The following is a 21,807-nucleotide window of genomic DNA, read 5'->3' on the forward strand; positions in this document are numbered from 1 at the left end:
ACCTGCCTAATCTATGGATACACAGGGAAAAAATGGACTGCTGCTGCTGCTGATGGTGATGATGATGATGATGGTGATGATGGTGGTGATGATGTTGGTGATGATGATGGTGGTGATGAATTCCTGAAAACAAATGGACTGAAGATTGCAGACTGTAATTGAAGTGAAGACACTCCAGAGTGGCTTAACATCAGGCTTTATCTGGAGCTAAACAAATAATTGTTATGTAGATCTTCTCACGAGGCTTATTTAAAACCATAAAGATTTAAACATGTTTATGAAGGATGCAGTGAAGAGTTTGCAATAAGACAGAACCAACAAATGGACCAGCACCTTATTGACTCTTCAAGCTGCAGATCCTGGCAAAATAAGAGACTCTAAAAATATATATTATAATAATAATAATAATAAGGAAATTATTGTATACAGTGCTCAGGTGCACCACAACTTGTCAAAAGTGCGTATAAGGCATATGCAGTAACGTACAAAAGTCTGGGAAGTGAACAGTGTATGAGTCAGATACATGCTTGCTTGTGTGTATGGAGGGGAGAAGATCAGGTGTAGTGTTGGCGAATCTCAGAAAGCATGGAAGTTTTGAAGGATGCAGTGCTCCGACAACTAACAACTGATGCTGGCAGTCTGTTCCATGCTTCAGAAACTCTTAGCGTGAAAGAAATGTTTTTGAAAGTCATAGAAGGAGCTGTGCTGTTTTCTGACTTTGTAAACATGTCCACGGGTGTTAGACAGGTGGAGTTTGAAAAGGTGCTCAGAGTTATTGTTAGTAAGATGGTTAATAATTCTATGGGTGTCTGCCAAGTCAGCTGCCAGACGTCTGAGTTTCAATGTGTCCATGCCCAGGGAAGTAAGGCGCTCAGAATATGGCAAATGCCTGATGGAGGGTATTCTCTGGTATATTGTATTCTTACAAACTTTATTACTTGACTAAAATACTCCTCCTTTGACATCCATGTTGGAATGGGTTGTATAGGTTTGCAAAAATTATTACTCTTCAGTCATCTCCATCCTTAACCAGCTCTCTACTATCTGTCATTATGCAGAAGACTTTATTACTCATCTCTGTTCTATATCTCTACATTTGAACCTATCTTCATACATACCTTTGCTGATATTACAAGGTCTTTCTTTGATGTCTTGTGTGCTGGACAGATTGGAGAAAAGAAGTGTGTTGAGGCGCTGGAACAATTCCCTGAGTATTTCTGAGAACTCACTTTCCTGCTGGCGTGGTGACTTTTTTTGTCTTTGTTTGAAGTCCTCAGCTGCAACCATCTCAGCATGTTTCATCAACAACTTCCAAGTTGGTAACAATCTGCACAAAAAAGTAAAATAAAATTCACAAGGAACAAATTCAAGCTTATCAGGTTTTGTTTCAGGTTTCTCGAAACTGTTTCATATTGATTCTAGTGATTGGATACTTAATCATATTGATTTTAGCAGTGACAGGATTTACAACTAATATGTTTTTAGGGATGCTACAATATCTTGCCTGAACAATTAATAAAACTAAAATAAAAGGAAAAAATGACCACCAGCTGCCCAAAGATAACTTAGATGAGTTAGATAAGAACTTATACTCCACAGTTCTAAATAAAGTAAATATAGGTGCAGGAGTGGCTGTGTGGTAAGAAACTTGCTTCACAACCACATGGTTCTGGGTTTAGTCCCACTGCGTGACACCTTGGGCCAACCAAAGCCTTATGAGTGAATTTGGTAGATGGAAACTGAAAAAAGCCTGTTGAATATATATATATATATATATATATATATATATACAAAGTAAGACAGGGGTTATGGGTGTAACCCACTATGGGATAGTATTTATCCAATATACTGTTGGTAGAGTACCCAGATTCTTAATACATAAATGTTTTTAATTGCAATGCAATTAACTCATTTATTGTATTAAATGGGTGAAGGTAAATATTCTAATATCCGAAAGTTGATGAACAAACTAAATTTGTTTCTCCATTTTCTTATTTATATATATATATTTGCACGTGTGTGTCCGTGTTTCTCCCTGTACCATCACTTGACAACCGATGTTGGTGTGTTTACGTCCCCGTAATTTACCGGTTTGGCAAAAGAGACCGCTAGAATAAGTACTAGGCTTACAAAGTATAAGTGCTGGGATCGATTTGTTTGACAAAAGGCAGTGCTCCAGCATGGCCAGCAGTCAGATGACTGAAACAAGTAAAAGAACAAACGAATCAAAGAACTTACTCTTGTAAAGAACTATTTTGGATTGTTTGCTCAACATTGGGTTTCTTTTTAGGAACTTTCTTTCTTGAATTCGAAGTCTTTGAGCAATTTCTTGAAGGTTCATACCAACTATTATCTTCTGATTCTGTGTTTATTTCCAGAAAAGGATCTTCCCTTCCCCTGGCTTTTGATGGTGGATATTTTGAAGACCAGGTGTAAGTCTTGCTAAGAATTCGGTTAGTAAAGTTGAGTAAAGCTTCACATCCCAGAAGTGTTTTAATAGCAGGATCAGATTTGGAAAGGTTCTTGTTATTAAGTATAAGTTTAACAATTTTATGAACAAAACAAATGATGACATTGAGATGTCGTTGATATAAGAAATCAAAATGAAGAAGATGCAGAAATTCCCGAAACATTCGAATCAAATGAAAAAGAGAGGATTTATCTGACATTTCATTCTTTAAAGACTTGGTTAATGATGACACCTCAAGAAAAAGCTGGAATACCTTGGAGGTATTCACTAAAGTCGCTTTGGTAATTTTTGCTCTTGTTGGATCCCAGGTACAACCTGATGTCACCTCAAGTTTCCAAGCTAAGAGCAAACTGAGATAAATATTTTTCAAAATTTCTGAGTGGGTTTTAGAAGTTTTTGGCTGTGATTTGCAGTTGTTGGTTAAAGGAACACCAAATGTAATGACTCCAGCATCTAGATTATTAAGATGATCCTCTTGAAGAATGCTTTGGTCACTATCTTCTGAATGTGTTCCCTCTTCAAAGTGATAGGATCTGGGAGGTTGCAATAAAGTAAGGCTGCTAATGTTTTCCTTGACAAAAATTCCATCAGCAGAGCTCTGTTCGGAATGGGTAAAATCAAGTTTGTATTCTTTACTTAGTAAAGAAAGCTTCTGAGAGGACCAAGAGACGAGGTTCTGAACCAGAGACAAACAGTCCAAATTGTAAGGCAGTTCAAGAACAGTCACAAGAAAGCCGTCACTACAAATAATAATTGGTAAATGTGGATGAGTACTTATTGAGAACTTTTGAGAATTGAGAATCTCATTTCGTTGATTTGCCTCGGCTTTTGATATATTTTCATCTCTGTGAAAGAATAAAAAACAAAAAACAACCTTAACAATGACTGAGAAACAAAAATTACAAAATCATTAAATAAAATAATTTTTTATATTTTTACTTCAATAAAATAAAAGTTTATTTATTAATGTATAAAATAATGTGATAAAAATATTTGAAAGAGAGAAAAATACAATAAATAGAATCTAAGGAATTCAATATCTTTGTGATGATATCAATTTTAGGTGAAAACAACAATTTTCACCTGAAAAATGTGAAATCATTGTTTAACGTCCGCTTTCCATGCTAGCATGGGTTGGATGATTTGACTGAAGACTGGCAAACCAGATGGCTGCACCAGGCTCCAATCTTGATCTGGCAGAGTTTCTACAGCTGGATGCCCCTCCTAACGCCAACCACCCTGAGAGTGTAATGGGTGCTTTTAAAGTGCCACTGGCATGAGGGCCAGTCTGGCAGTACTGGCAACAGCCATGCTCGAAAATGGTGTTTTTGAAATGTCTTTTAAATCAAAGAAATTTTAAGGATCAGAACCTAGCTTCCTTGTCATGGTGTTAAGAGGATGAGAAAAATTATCTCACGGAAAGGACATTGGTCAGTCACAAGTAACATTCCCAGATCTGATATTATTGGCAACAAGGTGAACTCCAGGTGCATAGAAGTATGTGTTTGTTAAGAAGCTGGAATAATTGCAAAACTTTTGAGCTGGAATGCCAATAGCTGACAAATCTTTCCTGTTACAACAATTTGTGGCTAATGCTGACTGGCACCTGTGCTTGTGGCATGTAAAAAGCACCATTCAAGTGTGGACAATGCCAGTGCCACCTGGGTGGTACACAAAAAGCACCATTTGAGCATGGTCAATACCAGTGCCGCCTGACTGGCTCCCATGCTGGTGGCACATAAAAAGCACCCACAACACTCTCAGAGTGGTTGGCGTTAGGAAAGGAATCCAGCTGTAGAAACCTTGTCAGATCAAATTGGAGCCTGGTGCAGCCTCCTGGTTTGCCAGTCCTCAGTCAAACCGTCCAAACCATGCCAGCATGGAAAGTGGACATTAAACGATGACTGAAGAAAGGTGGATTGAAAAGTAAAACTTGTTGGGCATCAGTCATGTTTGTCAATGTGCACAATAGGAGGAGGAGATGAATGAAATGAAATCTGTGTTGGGGGAAAAGTGCCATGAGCCCTTTGGTGGATGAGGATCTAACAGAGAAGCAAAACAAACAAACCAAAAAATGTTTGAAGATGGCAAAGTCAGATGTGAGAATGGTACCATGATGACAATTGTTGAATAGTCCTAAGTAACAAATGGACAAACAGATTTGAAGATGGAAATTATGATGATGATCACCATCATCATCATCATTATCTTCATGCTCTCCCCCACCCCCCCACCCCCAATGATTGTTAGGATGATGATGGATTGGAAAGACGGAGCTGTGTTTTTTTAAAATTTTATTTCATTTGCCAAGCTCTGCTAGTTTTATTCAGCTGACAGGAAGGAGTTTGTAAGGATTCTTGGAGTATTCTGAACAAAAAAAAAAAAAAAGATTGCATTAATTACCTTACAATAATAACAGGATGAATTGGCAGGAAGAAGGCTGGTCCCATTTCTTGGGACAATCCATTGGTCTTCAAAAGTACAGGTTCACCAAGACGAGGAAGAATACAAACAGAGCCAGAGTTGAGTATACAGACGACAAACAAGTTGTTGTACGTCCATTTCATAGAAGCGATCCAGTAATAACTGCCAAAATGAAAAAAAGATAAAAATAACAACAACAATAATAATAATGGTTTCAAATTTTGCCACAAGGGCAGCAATTTTTGGGGAAGGGAGAAGTTGATTTCCTCAACCCCAATATCTCACTGGTACTTAATTTATCAAGAACGAAAGGTAAAGTCAACCTCAGACGAATTTGAACTCAGAATGTAGCAACAGGTGAAATACCACTAAGCATTTTATCCAGTGTGCTAACAATTCTGCCATCTCCCTGCCTTAATAATAATAATAATAATAATTATGGAGATGTACTTGCATAGCAAGTGACCTGATCTGAAATCATGTGCTGGAACAAAAACAATTGCAGTGTGGAAGATGTTTATAAGCCATTTAAAAACACACAAAAACCATTAGATTCACTTCAACATTTAAATATAATTTGCCAAAATATTTCCATCACTTTAAGACTGCAACCTGTTCACTGACAAAATTCTGGGCTGCATCTCAGATGCAACATGGAATTTTGTCAGTAAACAGGTCACGGTCTCAAAGCGACGAAAAATATTTTGACAAGTTAAATTTAAATGTTGAAGTAAATCTAATGGTTTTTATGTGTTTTTAAATGGCTTATAAACACCTTCCACACTGCAATAATAATAATAAATTTCATTTCTTTACTGGCCACAAAAATTGGTTACACAAAAAGGATAACAGAATATGCAACAATGTTATAATAAATGAATAAATAAATATATGAAGAGAAGATCAAAACACTCTGAACATTATACTGAAATAGGTTTTAAATTTAGTAAAAATAAAGACAAATAAAGAAGGTATGGATGAAAGTCCCCACCTAGATGTGATCAAGGGATGACCATGACTACCTTCATTCAGATCACCTTCTCCAAACTGGGTCCTCTGAAATTGTCAGTGAGTTAAAACATAAAGAATGCCCAAACTTACTGAGCAGTGATCCCTTATTTATCAATAGTTCCCTGGTTGTTTACTGACAGCCACCTCTTACCCTGTGGGGGCAACTGGTATTTACCTCTTGTCCTCAGTCAGCTCAATATTTGTTTTGTCCTCTTAAGTTCAATACCAAATCAAGCAAGTAGATAAAATTGTGGACCTCAATGTGGGGTCATCTCTTCAAGGAGGGATTTAAGCCTTTTCTGTGAAATTATCTTGAATTTTTTTCTTTTTCTTTTTTTTAATTATTCCTTTTGTTTGCCTTTAGTTAAGTTCAGTTCCATTGCATGCATTCAAAGCAATCTTCTGGTCTGAAGGGTTTTCCTTACTTACCCCTCACTAGGCTTAGAGAAACTACAAAATAAAGGTCACAAGCACTGCCCTTCCTTCTCTCACTAAATCTTTAAATAGTTCTGTTAATGATGTTGTTTGGTTACCTGAAATGAGTTGATGAAGATTCGTTAGTACCATTTCCTTTCATGTCTGTCACAACAGTTGTATTTGTAAAAGGAGACAAGAACATTATTTTGTTTTGGTTGGCAACAGTCTTGTTGATGGCAACGGCAAGTATTTGGCCATCCCTGGAGTAGGCAGCCACTGGTTTGTCATTCATCTTGTTCAGTGCTATGTCAGTTTGGTTGTAGCTAACAGACATCCAATCAAAGTTAAATGGATAGAAGCTGAAAACAAGACCAGAAATGAATTTAGATTACAACAACAATGCTACCACCAGCACCAACACCACAAGCCATCAGGGATTTTAAAACTTATTTCCACGTGGAACCTTTTATATGATTTCCAAAAATTAGTGAAAGTCTAATTCTACCTGCTTAATTTAACAAAACATTAAATGAAATAATGATTGTTTTAAAGAGAGAATTTATAATAATAATAATGAAATTATTACAGTGCTCAAGTGCACCACAACTTGTCAAAAGTGCGTATAAAACATATGCAGTAATGTACAAATGTCTGGAAAGCGAACAGTGTATGAGTCAGATACATGCTTGTGTGTGTATGGAGGGGAGAAGATCAGGTGTAGTGTTGGCGAATCTCATGAAGCATGGAAGTTTTATGGAAAAGCAACAAGTAATTGGCATGAAAATTGGTATGAAATCTAATTTTGAAAAAAAAATTCTTTTATAAATTCTTTTTCTCCTGGAATTCCAGAATTTTCTTTGGAATTCATTTTGGAAAATATTGTTTGACCTGCTTGAAATATCAATCCAATTGGATTTTTAAAAAATGGTTTGCAAACAGGCTTTATGAACTCTGACTATTATCCATGTGTTGACCATTTCTAGAAAACATTCTTCATAGGTTGTTTCTGACAAATCAACTCAGATGGGACAGGGTTCCAAGAGAGACCCCTTGTGGCATAAGGCTTTGAGGCAGAGGCCAAACAGAAAACCAACAACAGAAGATAAGAGAGGAGCATGATTAAAATCATTATGGGACATAAAAATGGAATATTTCAGACTCAGTTTGGACTGGCAGTATCTGTTCAGACTACCTGTGCTCTGGGTTCAAATCACATTGAGGTCAGCTCTGTCTTTCATCCTTCCAGAATTGATAAAATAAAATACAAATCAAGAGCAGTGGACTGACAGAATTGCCAGACAAAATGCCTCGGGACTTTTGTTCTGGTTCATTGCATTCTGGGTTTGTCCGAGACAACATTGGTATTGGGCTGTATCAGCCCTCGCCTTACCCTGGAGCAATACTAGTGAGGGGGGTATGGAGAGGGAAGACTTGCTGCATGAACAACTATCAGTTTCCATTAAAAAAAAATGTTTAGTCCAAGTCAACCACCTTGAAGAGGAACTTTCAAGGTGGTCGACTTGGAAAATTCCTATCCAGATCAACCTTGTTGACCCAACTAATGGAGGCCTTAAAATTCATTTGGGATAAACACTTGCATGCTAACAATGCTGGTTGTATTCTGTCTCCAAATGCATGAACTGATGTCTCATCAGGTGGTGAAGCAGCTCTGAAGAGGCTTTGGCCCCTTCCATTGTGATACAAGAGTTGCCCCAGGACACCCACCAATATAAGCAGTACCAGAACTGCCTGGAGTCACCTACTGATGTACTCAATACTAGAGCTGCCTGGGGTCACCTGCCGATGTAGATGACACAACTCCAGCGTAACAATCTCAAGCTGTTATGCAAGAGTCTTGTTAAAAAAAATAAACGAAAAATGTCAAGTTAGAAAAAGAGAAGCAAAATGAGTTAAATACTGGTCGATATTATTTGTGAATCAATCTCTATAAAGCTGAAATGCGAAAAAGTTGTTTGATTTCTTGGTTATTTGTCTCATTTTGGGATGGGAACGGTTTAAGGGGTGGTAGATGGGGTCGGATTGGCACCAAAATTTACACTGGGGGATAAAATGGGGTGGGCAATGGTGTGAGGAGAGTTGCAAGTCACTCGGGACTACCGTTTAGTTGCCATAGTGAGGAATATGGGAAAAACTGAGATTTATGGGATAGACAGGTTGCACTGTTTGAATAATGGTGGCTTTTCGTGTTGCTGCAGCGGCTAAAGGCGGTTATGTTTAATTGTGGGTGTAAAAATTTGGGGGATTTTGGGAAGTGGAGTAAAGAAGAGGGCAATAAAATAACCAGGTAAAGAAGATGAACAAAAGAAGAAAGGGAAAAGGAGACAGCACTCATAAAACAACAACACCACCAAAACCCGAGCGAAGCACGGGTCAAAATTGCTAGTCTAAATACATTAAAAGTTAAATTGAAAAAAAAAAAACCCAAAGATTATTTAAAAACAGAGTATCTTACCTTGATGTGGGAGGTAAAGCAGCAGATAAGAAGTTAAGGTAGAGTGTAACGATGGTGAAAGCTTGTTTGTCGGACAACAAGAAGGAACAATTGCAACAGCAGCCAACAACCTGCAACATATAATTTATAGGAAAGTGAGGGCTAATATGTTCCATGTGGTAAGCCATCATCATCAACATCATTATTTGATTCCAATCAAATTCAATGACTGGCACCCATGCCAGTGGAGCGCTGAGAGCTCCATCTGAGCTGGATCACTGCCAGAGCAGCTGTCTGGCTTTTGTGCCAGTGGGCACGTAAAAAGCACCATCTAAGCATGATTGTTACCAGCATTGCCTTACTGGCATTTGTGTCAGTGGCACAAGAACAAAACATTCGAGCGAGGTTGTTGCCAGTGCCGCTGGACTGACTCCTGTGCAGGTGGCACGTAAAGAATACCTTTTTGAGTGTGGCCATTGCCAGTACTGCCAGACTGGCCCTCGTGCAGGTGGCACGTAAAAGTACCTACTCTCGGAGTGGTTGGCATTAGGAAGGGCATCCAGCTGTAGAAACTCTGCCAGAACAGATTGGAGTCTGGTGCAGCCATCTGGTTCGCCAGTCCTCAGTCAAATCGTCCAACCCATGCTAGCATGGGAAGTGGACGTTAAAGGATGGTGATGATGATGTTTTCCATGCTGACATGGATTGGATGGTTTGACAGGGTCCAGTGAGCCACAGAGCTATGGTTGAGCTCAGATGTCAGCTTTGACAGGATTTCCATGATTGGATGCCATTCCTAATACCAACCATTTCACAGTGTATAGCAAGTGCTTTGCTTCTTTTTTCTTTTTGTGCCACAGGGTGCAAGTGATGTTGCTGAGTAGCATTTCGTAATGAAGAAAAGGGAAAATAATTATCTGTGTGACTATTTTTAGTCAAGAAAAACAGAGAAGAAAACCATAGAATTTAAATTAAAATTCTTAAAACATAAAGAAGGCGTGCATTTTCAATTACAGTAGTTTTATGATTGGTGAGAATGCATGGCCAATGATAAAACTGCATTTCTTCAAACCCAAAGTCAAACTACAAATAACACTCATGCAAAATGGAGACAGAGATACTTACCACATTGCTATAAAAGATGGCTGTTATTACAGATTGATTAGCCAATCTAAAAATATCTTGAACGCTTTCAGAAATATCAACTGGATACCAGCAACCAATGACATTTTGTTCCTTGATTGAAACTGAAGGGACTGATGACCAAAGCCAAATATAGACACTGCCATCACTGGCAGCAACCAATATTTTCGTGGCATCATCAGATACGTAAATGCTGTAACAATCTAAAGACGAAACAAAATTAGGCAGGACACAACAAAAACAAAAGAAATAACAAAAATAAGCTTTTCTGATTTTGGTGCCATAAATTTTGAGGGGAGGGAAAAATCAATTACAGCAACCTCAGTATTCAGCTGGTACTTGCTTTATTGACCTCCAAATGGACGAAAGACAAAGTCAGCCTCAGTGAAATTTGTGTTAGGGTTAGAATGTAAAGAGCCAGAAGAAATACCAGCATTTGCTCCTAAAACTCTAACAATTCTGTCAAATAATAATAATAATAATTGGAGTAAAGATTGTTTGCTAACAATATGGCAGTCCTGGTTTAGGACAAATGTTGCTGTAATTTAGCCCCAGGAGACATCGTCTCCAGCTGGCTGTACGACATGATCTGTGTCCTTATATTTTCAAACAAGGGAATCTAGCACCCCAACTCAGCTCAAAACAATATCTGTGTATCGTGATTTCCGGGTTATTTCCTGAACAATTATTCTGTGCTGATGAAGAGAAATAACCCAGAAATCGTGATACACAGACATTGTTTTGAGCTGAGTTGGGGTGTTAGATTCCCTTGTTTGAAAATATAAGGACACAGATCGTGTCGTATAGCCAGCTGGAGACGATGTCTCCTGGAGCTAAATTACAGCAACATCGGTAATTTTCTTGTCCTCTACTTTACCAGATGTAATAACTTGGCCTGTACTTTTCCAGGTTTCCCATGTAATCCATGATTTTTCCAGGCTATGATATTATGCTAATTATAATGTGTCAAATGTTTCTTTACCTCAATGGCGTCGGTGACATATATTAAAAGTTCCTTTATAGAACTATATTCATAAAAAAGTATAGAACTATATTATCACCTTCAAATTTGAGAAACACTCATAACTTTTTTCTTTTAAAACTTCATTACATGAGATTGATATCTTGAAATTCCTCAAATTGAGCTCTATCATTTAAGCTTAATTAAAATAGTTTGTTTTTAAAATAAAAAAGTTAATTATACTTAAATCCAATTTTTTGCCTTACTTATATTTTTTTCATGATATTTTACCTCACAACTTTTTTGATACAAATTTTTGCTGCATGGGATCAAAACTATGAAATTCTTCATGCCTTCTTCTATCACTGAAGCTAAGATAAATATATTTTGCTTTTAAAATAAGAAATTTATTTAAATCTAAACTTGATTGGAGGCGTTACTCTCTTATAACATTGCTACAAATTTTGATGTAAACCTTTTTTCTTCTGGACCAAATCTGAAATTTTTTATGCCAAAATGTAGCTAGGAACCAGTCCTCTTCAAAAATGTTAACAGCTTTAAATTTTGTTAAGAACTGAATTAGCGACAAGCTCTGAAAGATGCTGGGTGTGAATAAATTGTGGCCTTAAGAATATCATTCAACTACTACCGTAGTTGAATGATATTCTTAACACATGTCAGTATGGACAATGGATATTAAATGATGATACACACACATATATAAGCATGGCTGTATGGATAGTGAGTTCACTTTGTTATTATCTGGTCCCAAGTTCTGTATTACTGGATGGATGGAGTAGATAGATCAGACCAGATTAGACAGATATATTGTGTGTGTGTGTGTGTGTGTGTGTGTGTGTGTGTGTGTGTATGTGTGATTGTTCTGATAAACAATTTGCTACACATTTACAATTAAGTTAGAAAGATTACATTAAAGATAAAAAAATGTCCTTTTTTCTTCCATACCTTGGTTTGTTCCCCAATTTGAAATATACTGAGGAAGCCCTTCAATCATCCACACTTTGTTGCCATCTTTTTTCCAAAGAAATACTAACCCATTCTGGAGCAAACCAGCTAAGTACAATCCTGAAGAGTAAAAAAAAAAAAAGAATTTTACACACACACACACATATATATAAGAATAGAATCAGGAGATATGAGAAGTGAATACAGATTTATTATCTCCATGTGATTACAACTGTTTCAGAACCTTCTCCATATTGTATAAATTTTAACATTCCAAATTAGATACATACATTTTACATTAATATGTACATTTAGCATTCTATACTTATTCTTTACTCCTTGTGGAAATATATACTACTTTATAGCCTAGATTTTAGGTTGCATGGACAAGTAAAACTACATCATAATTCAATTACTCTATGAACTGATAACCAGTTTCTAGCCGGAATGCTTACTGTGAATTCTGTTTGATACTCATCATCATCATCGTCATTGTTTAATGTCTGCTTTCCATGCTAGCATGGGTTGGACGATTTTGACTGAGGACTGGTGAACCAGATGTTTGCACCAGGCTCCAATCTGATCTGGCAGTTTCTACAGCTGGATGCCCTTCCTAATGCCAACCACTCCGAGAGTGTAGTGGGTGCTTTTACATGCCACCAGCACGAGGGCCAGTCTGGCGGTACTGACAACAGCCATGCTCAAATGGTGTTTTTTACATGCCCACCGGCACAGAAGCCAGTCAGCTGCTCTGGCAACAATCATGCTTGGATGGTGCTCCTAGCGCTCCACTAGCACGGATGCCAGTCATCAAATTTGATTTCGATTTCACTTGCCTCAACAAGTCTTCACAAGCAGTGTTTAGTGTCCAATGAAGGAAAGGTACACATAAGTGGGCTGGTTACACCCCTGGCATAGGCCATGAGGTTATGGTCTCACTTGGCTTTCCAGGTCTTCTCAAGCACAGCATATTTCCAAAGGTCTCACTCTGAATCCAATTTTCTATTTCATATATATTTTATGTATATTATCTAAAAAAAAGACTATAACTTGAATTCTGGTTATATGTATTTTCCTTGTTTTTAGAGCAAATTATCTAATGTTATGGTAAAATACTTCAAGTTTTTGATGTAAGTTCTTGAACATTTAAAAATTTCAAAGGAATCTGCCCTTAGAAACCTAGAAAACAAAAGAATTTTGTTCATTATTTTACCAAAATGTAAGGAATATTTTCTGCCAATTCTGAATGACATGGAAATGAAAAGACTGCATGAGCAGTACTTCACAGACATACGGAGACAACACATACATACAACACTCAGTCACAAAGATATGGACTGAAATATTTGCAAAAGATTTGAACCCACGATATCCAATATTGTTTCAGTTTGTCTGGATCATCTGGGGATTTTATCAGCAACAGTCCAACGTCTTATCCAGAGTGAGAGACTTATTGCTCATCTCCTTCACACCATGACATCAGCTTTAATGTTGTGTGAATGCCAAGATTTGAATTCAAAGCAGTGAAGATCCAACCAGGACAAAATTAATCCAAACCAATAAAATAAACTTCTATTGTCAAATGTCTTCACAATGGACATTTCAAAATATGATCAAGCTATCTTTTCTTGGAGATTATTTCAACAAAACAAAAGAAATGTCTTTAAATGAACTTTTACCATTGTTTGAGCAATTTACAGAAATGCTGTCAGCCACAAGGGGTGATACTTTAGCAATAGTTTTCTTTGTCTTCCCATCTGGAAGGTACAGCAGACTTATTCGTTTTGGATCCAAAAGAACGAGGCTTTCTTCTTCCTGCAGAAGGAGAATAAAAGGTAAAAAAAAAACATTAATTATTTCTAAATTCTAAAATAATCATATCTTTGAGGAAGCCATGTATCCATCTCTTCAACACAACACCTGCTTCTGTCTCTGTCAAATTTTCATATCCCTTAACCCTTTTGATACCAACCTGACCAAAACCGCCTCTGGCTCTGTAGTACAAATGTCTTGTTTTCATAAGTATTGAATTAAAATCTTCCACTAAACCTTAGTCACAATTCATGTTTCCAACACTAGCTTAATGATAACTAAGTTCTTTTATTAAATTCTTTGTTATATTTAAAATTAATTGATTGAAACACAGAGCATCTCAAAATAAATATGGTAATGAAAGGGTTAATATTATGCTTCACTCTGTTGAGGGGTTTTGTCTTGTAGGAACTTGGCCACTTCACCAGTTCTGGTACCACACACACACAAAAAAAAAAAGAAAAAAAAAAAGAAGCACCCAGTACACACGGTGAAATAGTTGGCATTAGGAGGAAAGTGGTAATAACCATGCCAAGGCAGACACTGAAAGTTGGTGCCGCCATCTGGTGCCTCTGTTCATGTCAAACCATCCGGACCCATGTTAGCATGCGGAAAAGAGACATCAAATGCTGATTTTAGACTGATTTTGTAAAAACAATTTACCTTTTTTAACATTGATATATTAAACTAGCATTTCATATATAACAAAAGGTTCTTCTATAAATAGGCTATAGAATTTGTCTCAGAAATACTTTAATTGCAGGTAAATACAAGAAAAATCTATCTGTCTATCTGTCCATCTATCCACCCACCTACCTACCTATCCTTCTGTCTATCTATCTACCTACCTACCTACATGTCTATCTATCTATCTATCTACCTACCCGTCTATATCTATCTATCTACCTACCTACCTATCCGTTTATCAATCTATCTACCTACCCATCTTTCTGTCTTATATTACTGTTCATTATTATATTCAGGCAAAATAGCCTTATTTCATTTGGTCTGTCATTGTTTTTTTCCCCTCTTTCTTCCCATTTTTCATATCAATTAGTCTTTCTGTCATTGAATTAGAATAAACAAGAGTAAATAATAAGTTTTGAGTGATTGGGTTTGGTTTCCTCTGAAAATTTTCAAAGGGAAAGGATTTAAAAAGTGTTCCCTATAAGTTCAAGGTATGGCTACGTGGTTAAGAAGCTGACTTTGTAACCACATGGTTATGGGTTCAGTCCCACTGCATGGTACCTTGACCAACCAATGTCTTGTGAGTGAATCCTAGTATAAAGTTCCTGCTCTTCGCTTGAGGTTAGTTACTTGGTGACCTCACTAGAGCTGGTGGTAGCAAAAAGCCCCTGTACGTGCTGTGAAGCATCAGGAAACCATGCCAAACAGACACTGCAACACGATGTACTTCTTGGGCTCATCAAATCCTGTCAAATTGTTCAACCCATTCCAGCATGGAACAGGGCTGTTAAACGATCATAATTAAACATCATTTGATCATCATCATCATCATCGTTTAACGTCCGCTTTCCATGCTAGCATGGGTTGGACGATTTTGAGTGAAGGCTGGTGAACCAGATGGCTGCACCAGGCTCCAATCTGATCTGGCAGAGTTTCTACAGCTGGATGCCCTTCCTAATGTCAACCACTGAGTGTAGTGGGTGCTTTTAAAGTGCCACTGGCACGAGGGCAAGTCTGGTGGTACTGGCAACGTCCACACTCAAAAATGGTGTTTTTTACGTGCCACCTGCACAGGAGTCAGTCCAGCAGTACTGGCAACAACCTAGATATTGATTAAGTTGGTAAACTGGCAGAATCATTAGCATGCTGGGTAAAATGATTAGCAGCATTTTGTATGCTTTTATGTTCTGAGTTCAAACTCCGCTGGAATTAACTTTGCTTTCATCCTTTCAGGGTTGATAAAATAAGTACCAGTTGTGTGCTGAGGTCAATGTAATCAACTTACTCTCTACTTTGAAATTGCTGGCCTGGTGTCACATATTTCAAACCATGCGTATCCTTACTAGCACTTGTGCTGGTGGTACGTGAAAAAAAACATTCTAGTGAGGTCATTGCCAGTGCCGCTGGATTGGCTCCTGTGCAAGTGGCACAGAAAAAGCACCATTTGAGCACGGCTGTTGCCAGTACCACCAAACTGGCCCTCGTGTTGGTGGCACATAAAAGCACCCACTACACTCTCAGAGTGGTTGGTGTTAGGAAGGGCATCCAGCTGTAGAAACTCTGCTAGATCAGATTGGAGTCTAGTTCGCCAGACCTCAGTGAAATCATCCAACCCATGCTAGCATGGAAAGCAGATGTTAAACGACAATGATGATGATTATCATCTCCAGATATAAGGTGTTCATCTGGCAGAATTGTTATTGTAGCAGACAAAAATGGTTAGCAGCATTTTTTCTGGCTTTTAAGGTTCTCGGTTCAAATGCTGCCAGAGCCGACTTTGCCTTTCATCCTTTTCCTGAAAGAAGAACCAGCTGAGCACCAGAATCGATGTAACTGACTTAGACCCCCTCAAAAAAACTGCTGGCCTTGTGCCAGAATCTGAAACCAATATTTATCTGTAGATATATTTTATATATTTGCATGGTGTTATATAAATAAAAACGTTTCACCTCTAAACATAAGGTTTACAGTAAAAAAAATTATAATCAGAAAAAAAAAAATGGTTTTCCATTTATGAGAATTTGTGCAAAATAAGATGACAGTTCAAATTATAAAAATTACAATGCAATTTTTAAAATTTAGGATTTAATGTCAATTTTAGCAGAGAAAATATGACATTATTGATTCTACACATTTCCATGAAATTCTACCAGAAATATATACATAAGAACCTTTCCTAACAGCTAAAACCTGGCCTGATTGTAGGCTAGAATCATTAGCATTTTAGGGTCTGATTTTCTTATTGGTACCAGTGCCCATTACAGCATTTCCTCATTCCTCTCCATCCTGGATAATCTCTTTCATTTAATTTCAACAGAACAGAACTTAAGTCACAGGAACTATTCACCATCAGAACATGCCACCCCCCCAGCCCCAGTACTGTTGTCTCTCCTCCTAAATACAAACTGACAGCAAAGTTAATCAAATGCTTTACCTTTCCAATCCAAAGAATCTCTGACCATGGTTTCTTTCTTTTAATGTTTGTAGAAGCAATAACATTCAAATGAAGAGTTAGGTCTTCTACCATATTGACTTCGGCTCTTAAATATATATTTCACATTTTACTACTGGTTTCCTACCTGTTAAAATAAAGAAAATATAATTGCCATATTACATATATATATATATATAAAATCAAATGGAAATTGTAGTTGTGATCCCTGTGCTGGTGGCACGTAAAAAGCACCATCCGAATGTGGCCAATGCCAGCGCCGCCTTGACTGCCTTCCGTGCCGGTGGCATGTAAAAAGCACCATCCAAATGTGGTCGTTGCCAGCCTCCCCTGGCACATAAAAAGAACCCACTACACTCACGGAGTGGTTGGCGTTAGGAAGGGCATCCAGCTGTAGAAACACTGCCAGATAAGACTGGAGTCTGGTGCAGACTCCTGGCTTCCCAGACCCCGGTCAAACCGTCCAAACCATGCTAGCATGGAAAAACGGATGTTAAACAATGATGATGATCATCATGATATATATATATATATATCATTTCATACAAGGTCTCCTGAGCATAAATGCTCTTTCTTTCTTTAATATTTCCACAAGTAGAAAGCTGGCAGAACTGTTACCATTGCCAGACAAAATGCTTAGCAGCATTTCATCCATCTTTATGTTCTGAGTTCAAATTCTGCTGGGGTCAACTTTGCCTTTCATCCTTTTGGGGTTGATAAAATAAATACCAGTTGAGTACAGGGGTCAATGTAATTGACTAGCACCTTTCCATAAATTGCTAGCCTTGTGCCAAAATTTGAAACCAATATTTCCCCATTTATTGGGAATATTGCAATTCTGTGTATTGAGAGTGTTGTTTGGAAATGATAATCTTTGGTATTGTTGATTTTTAATGGATGCAGAGGGGGGGGGGATTTGGAAGATGCTGGTCTATTGTTTTTTGCACCAGATTTTGAAGTGGTTGGAAGAATTGTATAAAGGAAAAGTGGACTATGGGAACATAATCATCATGGAGATATAGGCCAAAAATGGTAAACCACAAGAATCTTGGAGGATAGATCCTTGGAGTATTCCATTCAAAATTGTTGCTTCTATGTGTGTTGTTATCTACAGACAGGGCAACCAGGAAAGTAATTTGCGGGCCAGCATTTATTCATAATCATCATCGTTTAATATCCGCTTTCCATGCTAGCATGGGTTGGACGATTTGACTGGCGAATCAGATGGCTGCACCAGACTCCAATCTGATCTGGCAGAGCGGCTCACAAAGGACTTGGTGATACTTCATGACAGTTGCTGTTGTTGTTTGTGGTGAATGGTGGGTGTGGTGCAGAGGATGAAGCATCATATATTTTTTTACCACATTTGTGAAAAGTGTGGTGGATTAGAGTTTGGCCTGAATCAATGTTGTAATTTGGAGAAAGACTTGTGTGGGTTTATGACATGAAATGTTGCAGGGTGAGAATAAGAAAATTATTGGTTTGTGATGCTGCTTTGCTTCTAAAACTGTTGATTTAGAGAGTAATCATGTCAGTGATTATATTTCTTCAGGTTCCAGGTCCTATGTTTTAGGGGTAAATTCTTCAGGTCCCAGGTCCTATGTTTTAGGGATAAATTCTTCAGGTCCCAGGTCCTATGTTTTAGTTTTAAATTCTTCAGGTTCCAGGTCCTATGTTTTAGGAATACGTTCTTCAAGTTCCAGGCCCTATGTTTTAGGGGTAAATTCTTCAGGTTCTAAGTCCTGTGTTTTAGAGGTAAATTCTTCAGGTTCCAGCTCCTATGTTTTAGGGGTAAATTCGCAATTTTCTCAGGCTCTGAGGCTTTTGTGTTTCATTGACCCTAGTCCAAGACGCTAGTTCCAGAATGAAAGAAACATGTCGAGATAGAACAGTATTTGCCTTACGCTTCACTTTCTTGGCACATTTATAAGAAGCTGGTTTTCAAAAGGTATTTTACGTAAGACTTTGCTTGCTGTGTGTTATCTGAAATTGCTATTGTAACATGAGTGACCGCACCACACCAAAGTAATAATTGTAAAGTGAGCTGGACGAAGGAGCTTCTGCTTAGTGGTTTGACACACTAGACATAGTAGCTAAACTGCTGTAGAATAACAGCTGGCTATTTTAAAGAGATAATATATTGGCTAATGTAGTTCTAGAAGAGTTACTTCGGAAAATGAGAGGGGACGGTCACGGTTGCACAAACTTGGATCGTAGGTCTGTTCGATCAGGACTGAAACCGGTACAAAACAACTCTAACAGTTGCTAAACAGGCACTGGAATTTGGTACATTTCAGCATTGTAAGGTTTGAGAATGTTGTACGAAAAAAAGTGTTTCATTAAGTTACAAACCTTCTTCGAGTCTGAACATGTTACTGAACAATGGACGCTTTCAAGCTAACTTGCGGTCGATACACAAAAGCCTAAGTTAGCGGCTTCTCCCAAAATATGTGGGCGTGTGTGCGTATATACGTTATATACATATGTGTGTGTACGTTATTTATATGTGTATTATGTATGTTAGGCGTGCGAGTGTGTGTGTGTGTGCACTTCGAAAGTTTTCTGGGTAAAAACAAATTTATAGTTTTTTAAGCATGAAATAATTTCAGAGATTGTAGTGTAGCAACCGAAAAGAGAACTTCTAATTTTGTTTCAATAACTTATAATTTTCCTTTAAAATCAATAAAATAAAATAAACAATGTGTATATTTAAACCATATCATATCACATATATATATATTCATATCTGCACATACACACATTGAGACTTCGAGTGATGGTTCTTAGCAACAGAAATACAAAGCTGTAATACAATGTAGAAAATGTGGATTTAATGATTTAAGAGGCGTTTAAAATATCTATATGCCATAAGAATAAAGAGAAAGTTACAAAAGTAAGCCTAACAAGTTAATATGATTGAATAAATAATATCTACGGCTGTTTCAAATAAAAGAAACAAAATATATTAAAAGTCAGAAATAGTTTGTAGTTACTTGCCAACCGAAAGTAAACAATGTCTCGCCTCCATATTTAAATCTCTACAGGTTCTCCCGTCATGCATCCGAAATAAGAGTTATTTCCCCTTTTTGGTCCCTTGGTTAAAGTGCGCGACCGACTTTGGATTCTTTCCGCTCTTCGACTGTTTCCTTTGTGTTACGGTTGCCCGGCAATCTTCGTAAGCATGTTATTATCAGACAATAAAGGCGGCGAGCTAGCAGAACCGTTAGCACGCCGGGCGAAATGCGTAGCCGTATTTCGTCTGCCGTTACATTCTGAGTTCAAATTCCGCCGAGGTCGACTTTGCCTTTCATCCTTTCGGGGTCGATAAATTAAGTACCAGTTACGCACTGGAGTCGATGTAATCGACTTAATCCCATTTGTCTGTCCTCTCTGTGTTTAGCCCCTTGTAGGTAGTAAAGAAACGGGTTATTATCAGACAATAAAACTGAAAAGAATGAAGGGGAAAATATCTGCCTCCCTATAGCGTCTTTGTTTTCAATCATTAGACCGCAACCATACTTCAGCATCAACTTGAAGTATTTCTGTCGAACGAATTGACCCCAGGACTTACTGTTTTAAAGCCTGGTACTTAGTCTATCGGTCTGTTTTAACGAACAACTACGTCATGGACACGTAAACACATGCCTATGAAATCCACTTATGGGGGACTGAACGCGGAACCATGTGGTTGTGAAGCAAACTTCTTACCACTGAGCCACACTTGCGTCTGAAATTAATTTTCACGAAAATTTGTGCTTTTTAATGCTCTTTTCTACAAATACTTTTCTGATGGTGAAGATTACGATAGTGGCTTTGCACACACACATACTGACACATTTTTTTCAAAATTTCTTCGTTTTGCGTGTGTGTGTGCACATGCGATGTGGGATCTTTTCGGTTTGAACGTGAGTGTAGTGGGTGTTTTTAACGTGCCACCGGCACAGGGGCCAGAGCAATGCAATATTCTTGTAATTCTAAGACGGTGATCTGGCAGAAATGTTAGCACGCTGGGTGAAATGCTTAGTATTTCATCTGTCTTTACATTCTGAGTTCAAATTCTACCGAGGCCGACTTTGTCTTTCATCCTTTGGGGTCGATTAAATAAGTACTAATTACGCACTGGGATCGATGTAATCGACTTAATCCGTTTGTCTTCTCTGTGTTTAGCCCCTTGTGGGTAGTAAAGAAATAGGTATTTCGTCTGTCTTTATATTCTGAGTTCAAATTCCGCCGAGGTCGACTTTGCCTTTCATCCTTTCGGGGGGCGATAAATTAAGTACCTGTTTCTTTACTACCCACAAGGGGCTAAACACAGAGGGAACAAACAAGGACAGACAAAGGGATTAAGTCGATTACATCGACCCCAGTGTGCAACTGGTATTTATTTAATCGACCCTGAAAGGATGAAAGGCAAAGTCGACCTCGGCGGAATTTGAACTCAGAACGTAACGGCAGACGAAATACGGCTACGCATTTCGCCCGGCGTGCTAACGATTACGCACTGGGGTCGATGTAATCGACTTAATCCGTGTGTCTGTCCTTGTTTGTGCTCTCTGTGTTTAGCCCCTTGTGGGTAGTAAAGCAATAGGTATTTCATCTGTCTTTACATTCTGAGTTCAAATTCCACTGAGGTCAATAAATTAAGTACCAGTCGATCTAATCAATTGGCCCTCACCCCAAAAATTCCAGGCCTTGTGCCTAGAGGAGAAAAGATTATTCTTATAATTCTGAAATTGTTCATGGACAGGATCAATGCAAACTGGAATGAATCATTAAAAAAATCTCATGAAAAATTAATTGACAATCTTAAACTCAATAAATATTAACAACATTAAATGTGAAATGTCTTTTAAATGCACAGAAAGTGTGCATTGCCTATCAACTGTAGAAACTGTTAAATAGAATCATTGTTTAACGTCCGTTTTCCATGCTAGCACAGGTTCGACGATTTGACCAGGGTCTGGGAAGCCAGGAGGCTGCACCAGGCTCCAGTCTGATCTGGCAGTGTTTCT

The 21,807-nt window shown here is 37.9% G+C and overlaps 1 protein-coding gene across 3 annotated transcripts in view; it reads right to left on the reverse strand.

The window, feature by feature from the left end:
• The window catches only part of LOC115214983 (ciliogenesis and planar polarity effector 1-like), a 61,562-nt gene extending 41,657 nt beyond the window's left edge, over window positions 1–19,905 (reverse strand). The window contains exons 1-10 of one of the 3 annotated variants that reach the window (XM_036505249.1): window positions 19,793–19,905; window positions 16,778–16,922; window positions 13,524–13,659; window positions 11,845–11,964; window positions 9,900–10,120; window positions 8,796–8,905; window positions 6,439–6,681; window positions 4,874–5,056; window positions 2,239–3,315; window positions 1,119–1,327 (exon numbers count right to left, since the gene is read on the reverse strand). In XM_036505249.1, the coding sequence (XP_036361142.1) occupies window positions 1,119–1,327; window positions 2,239–3,315; window positions 4,874–5,056; window positions 6,439–6,681; window positions 8,796–8,905; window positions 9,900–10,120; window positions 11,845–11,964; window positions 13,524–13,659; window positions 16,778–16,870 (2,392 nt within the window). In that variant the 5' untranslated portion in view covers window positions 16,871–16,922; window positions 19,793–19,905. Of the gene's footprint in view, window positions 1–1,118; window positions 1,328–2,238; window positions 3,316–4,873; window positions 5,057–6,438; window positions 6,682–8,795; window positions 8,906–9,899; window positions 10,121–11,844; window positions 11,965–13,523; window positions 13,660–16,777; window positions 16,923–19,788 lie in introns of all 3 variants that reach the window. The other 2 variants (XM_029784083.2, XM_036505250.1) reach the window with 2 other exon arrangements.
• Between the last annotated feature and the right edge of the window lie 1,902 nt (window positions 19,906–21,807).

Source organism: Octopus sinensis, linkage group LG8 (assembly GCF_006345805.1).
Source record: "Octopus sinensis linkage group LG8, ASM634580v1, whole genome shotgun sequence".
Lineage (NCBI taxonomy): Eukaryota > Metazoa > Mollusca > Cephalopoda > Octopoda > Octopodidae > Octopus > Octopus sinensis.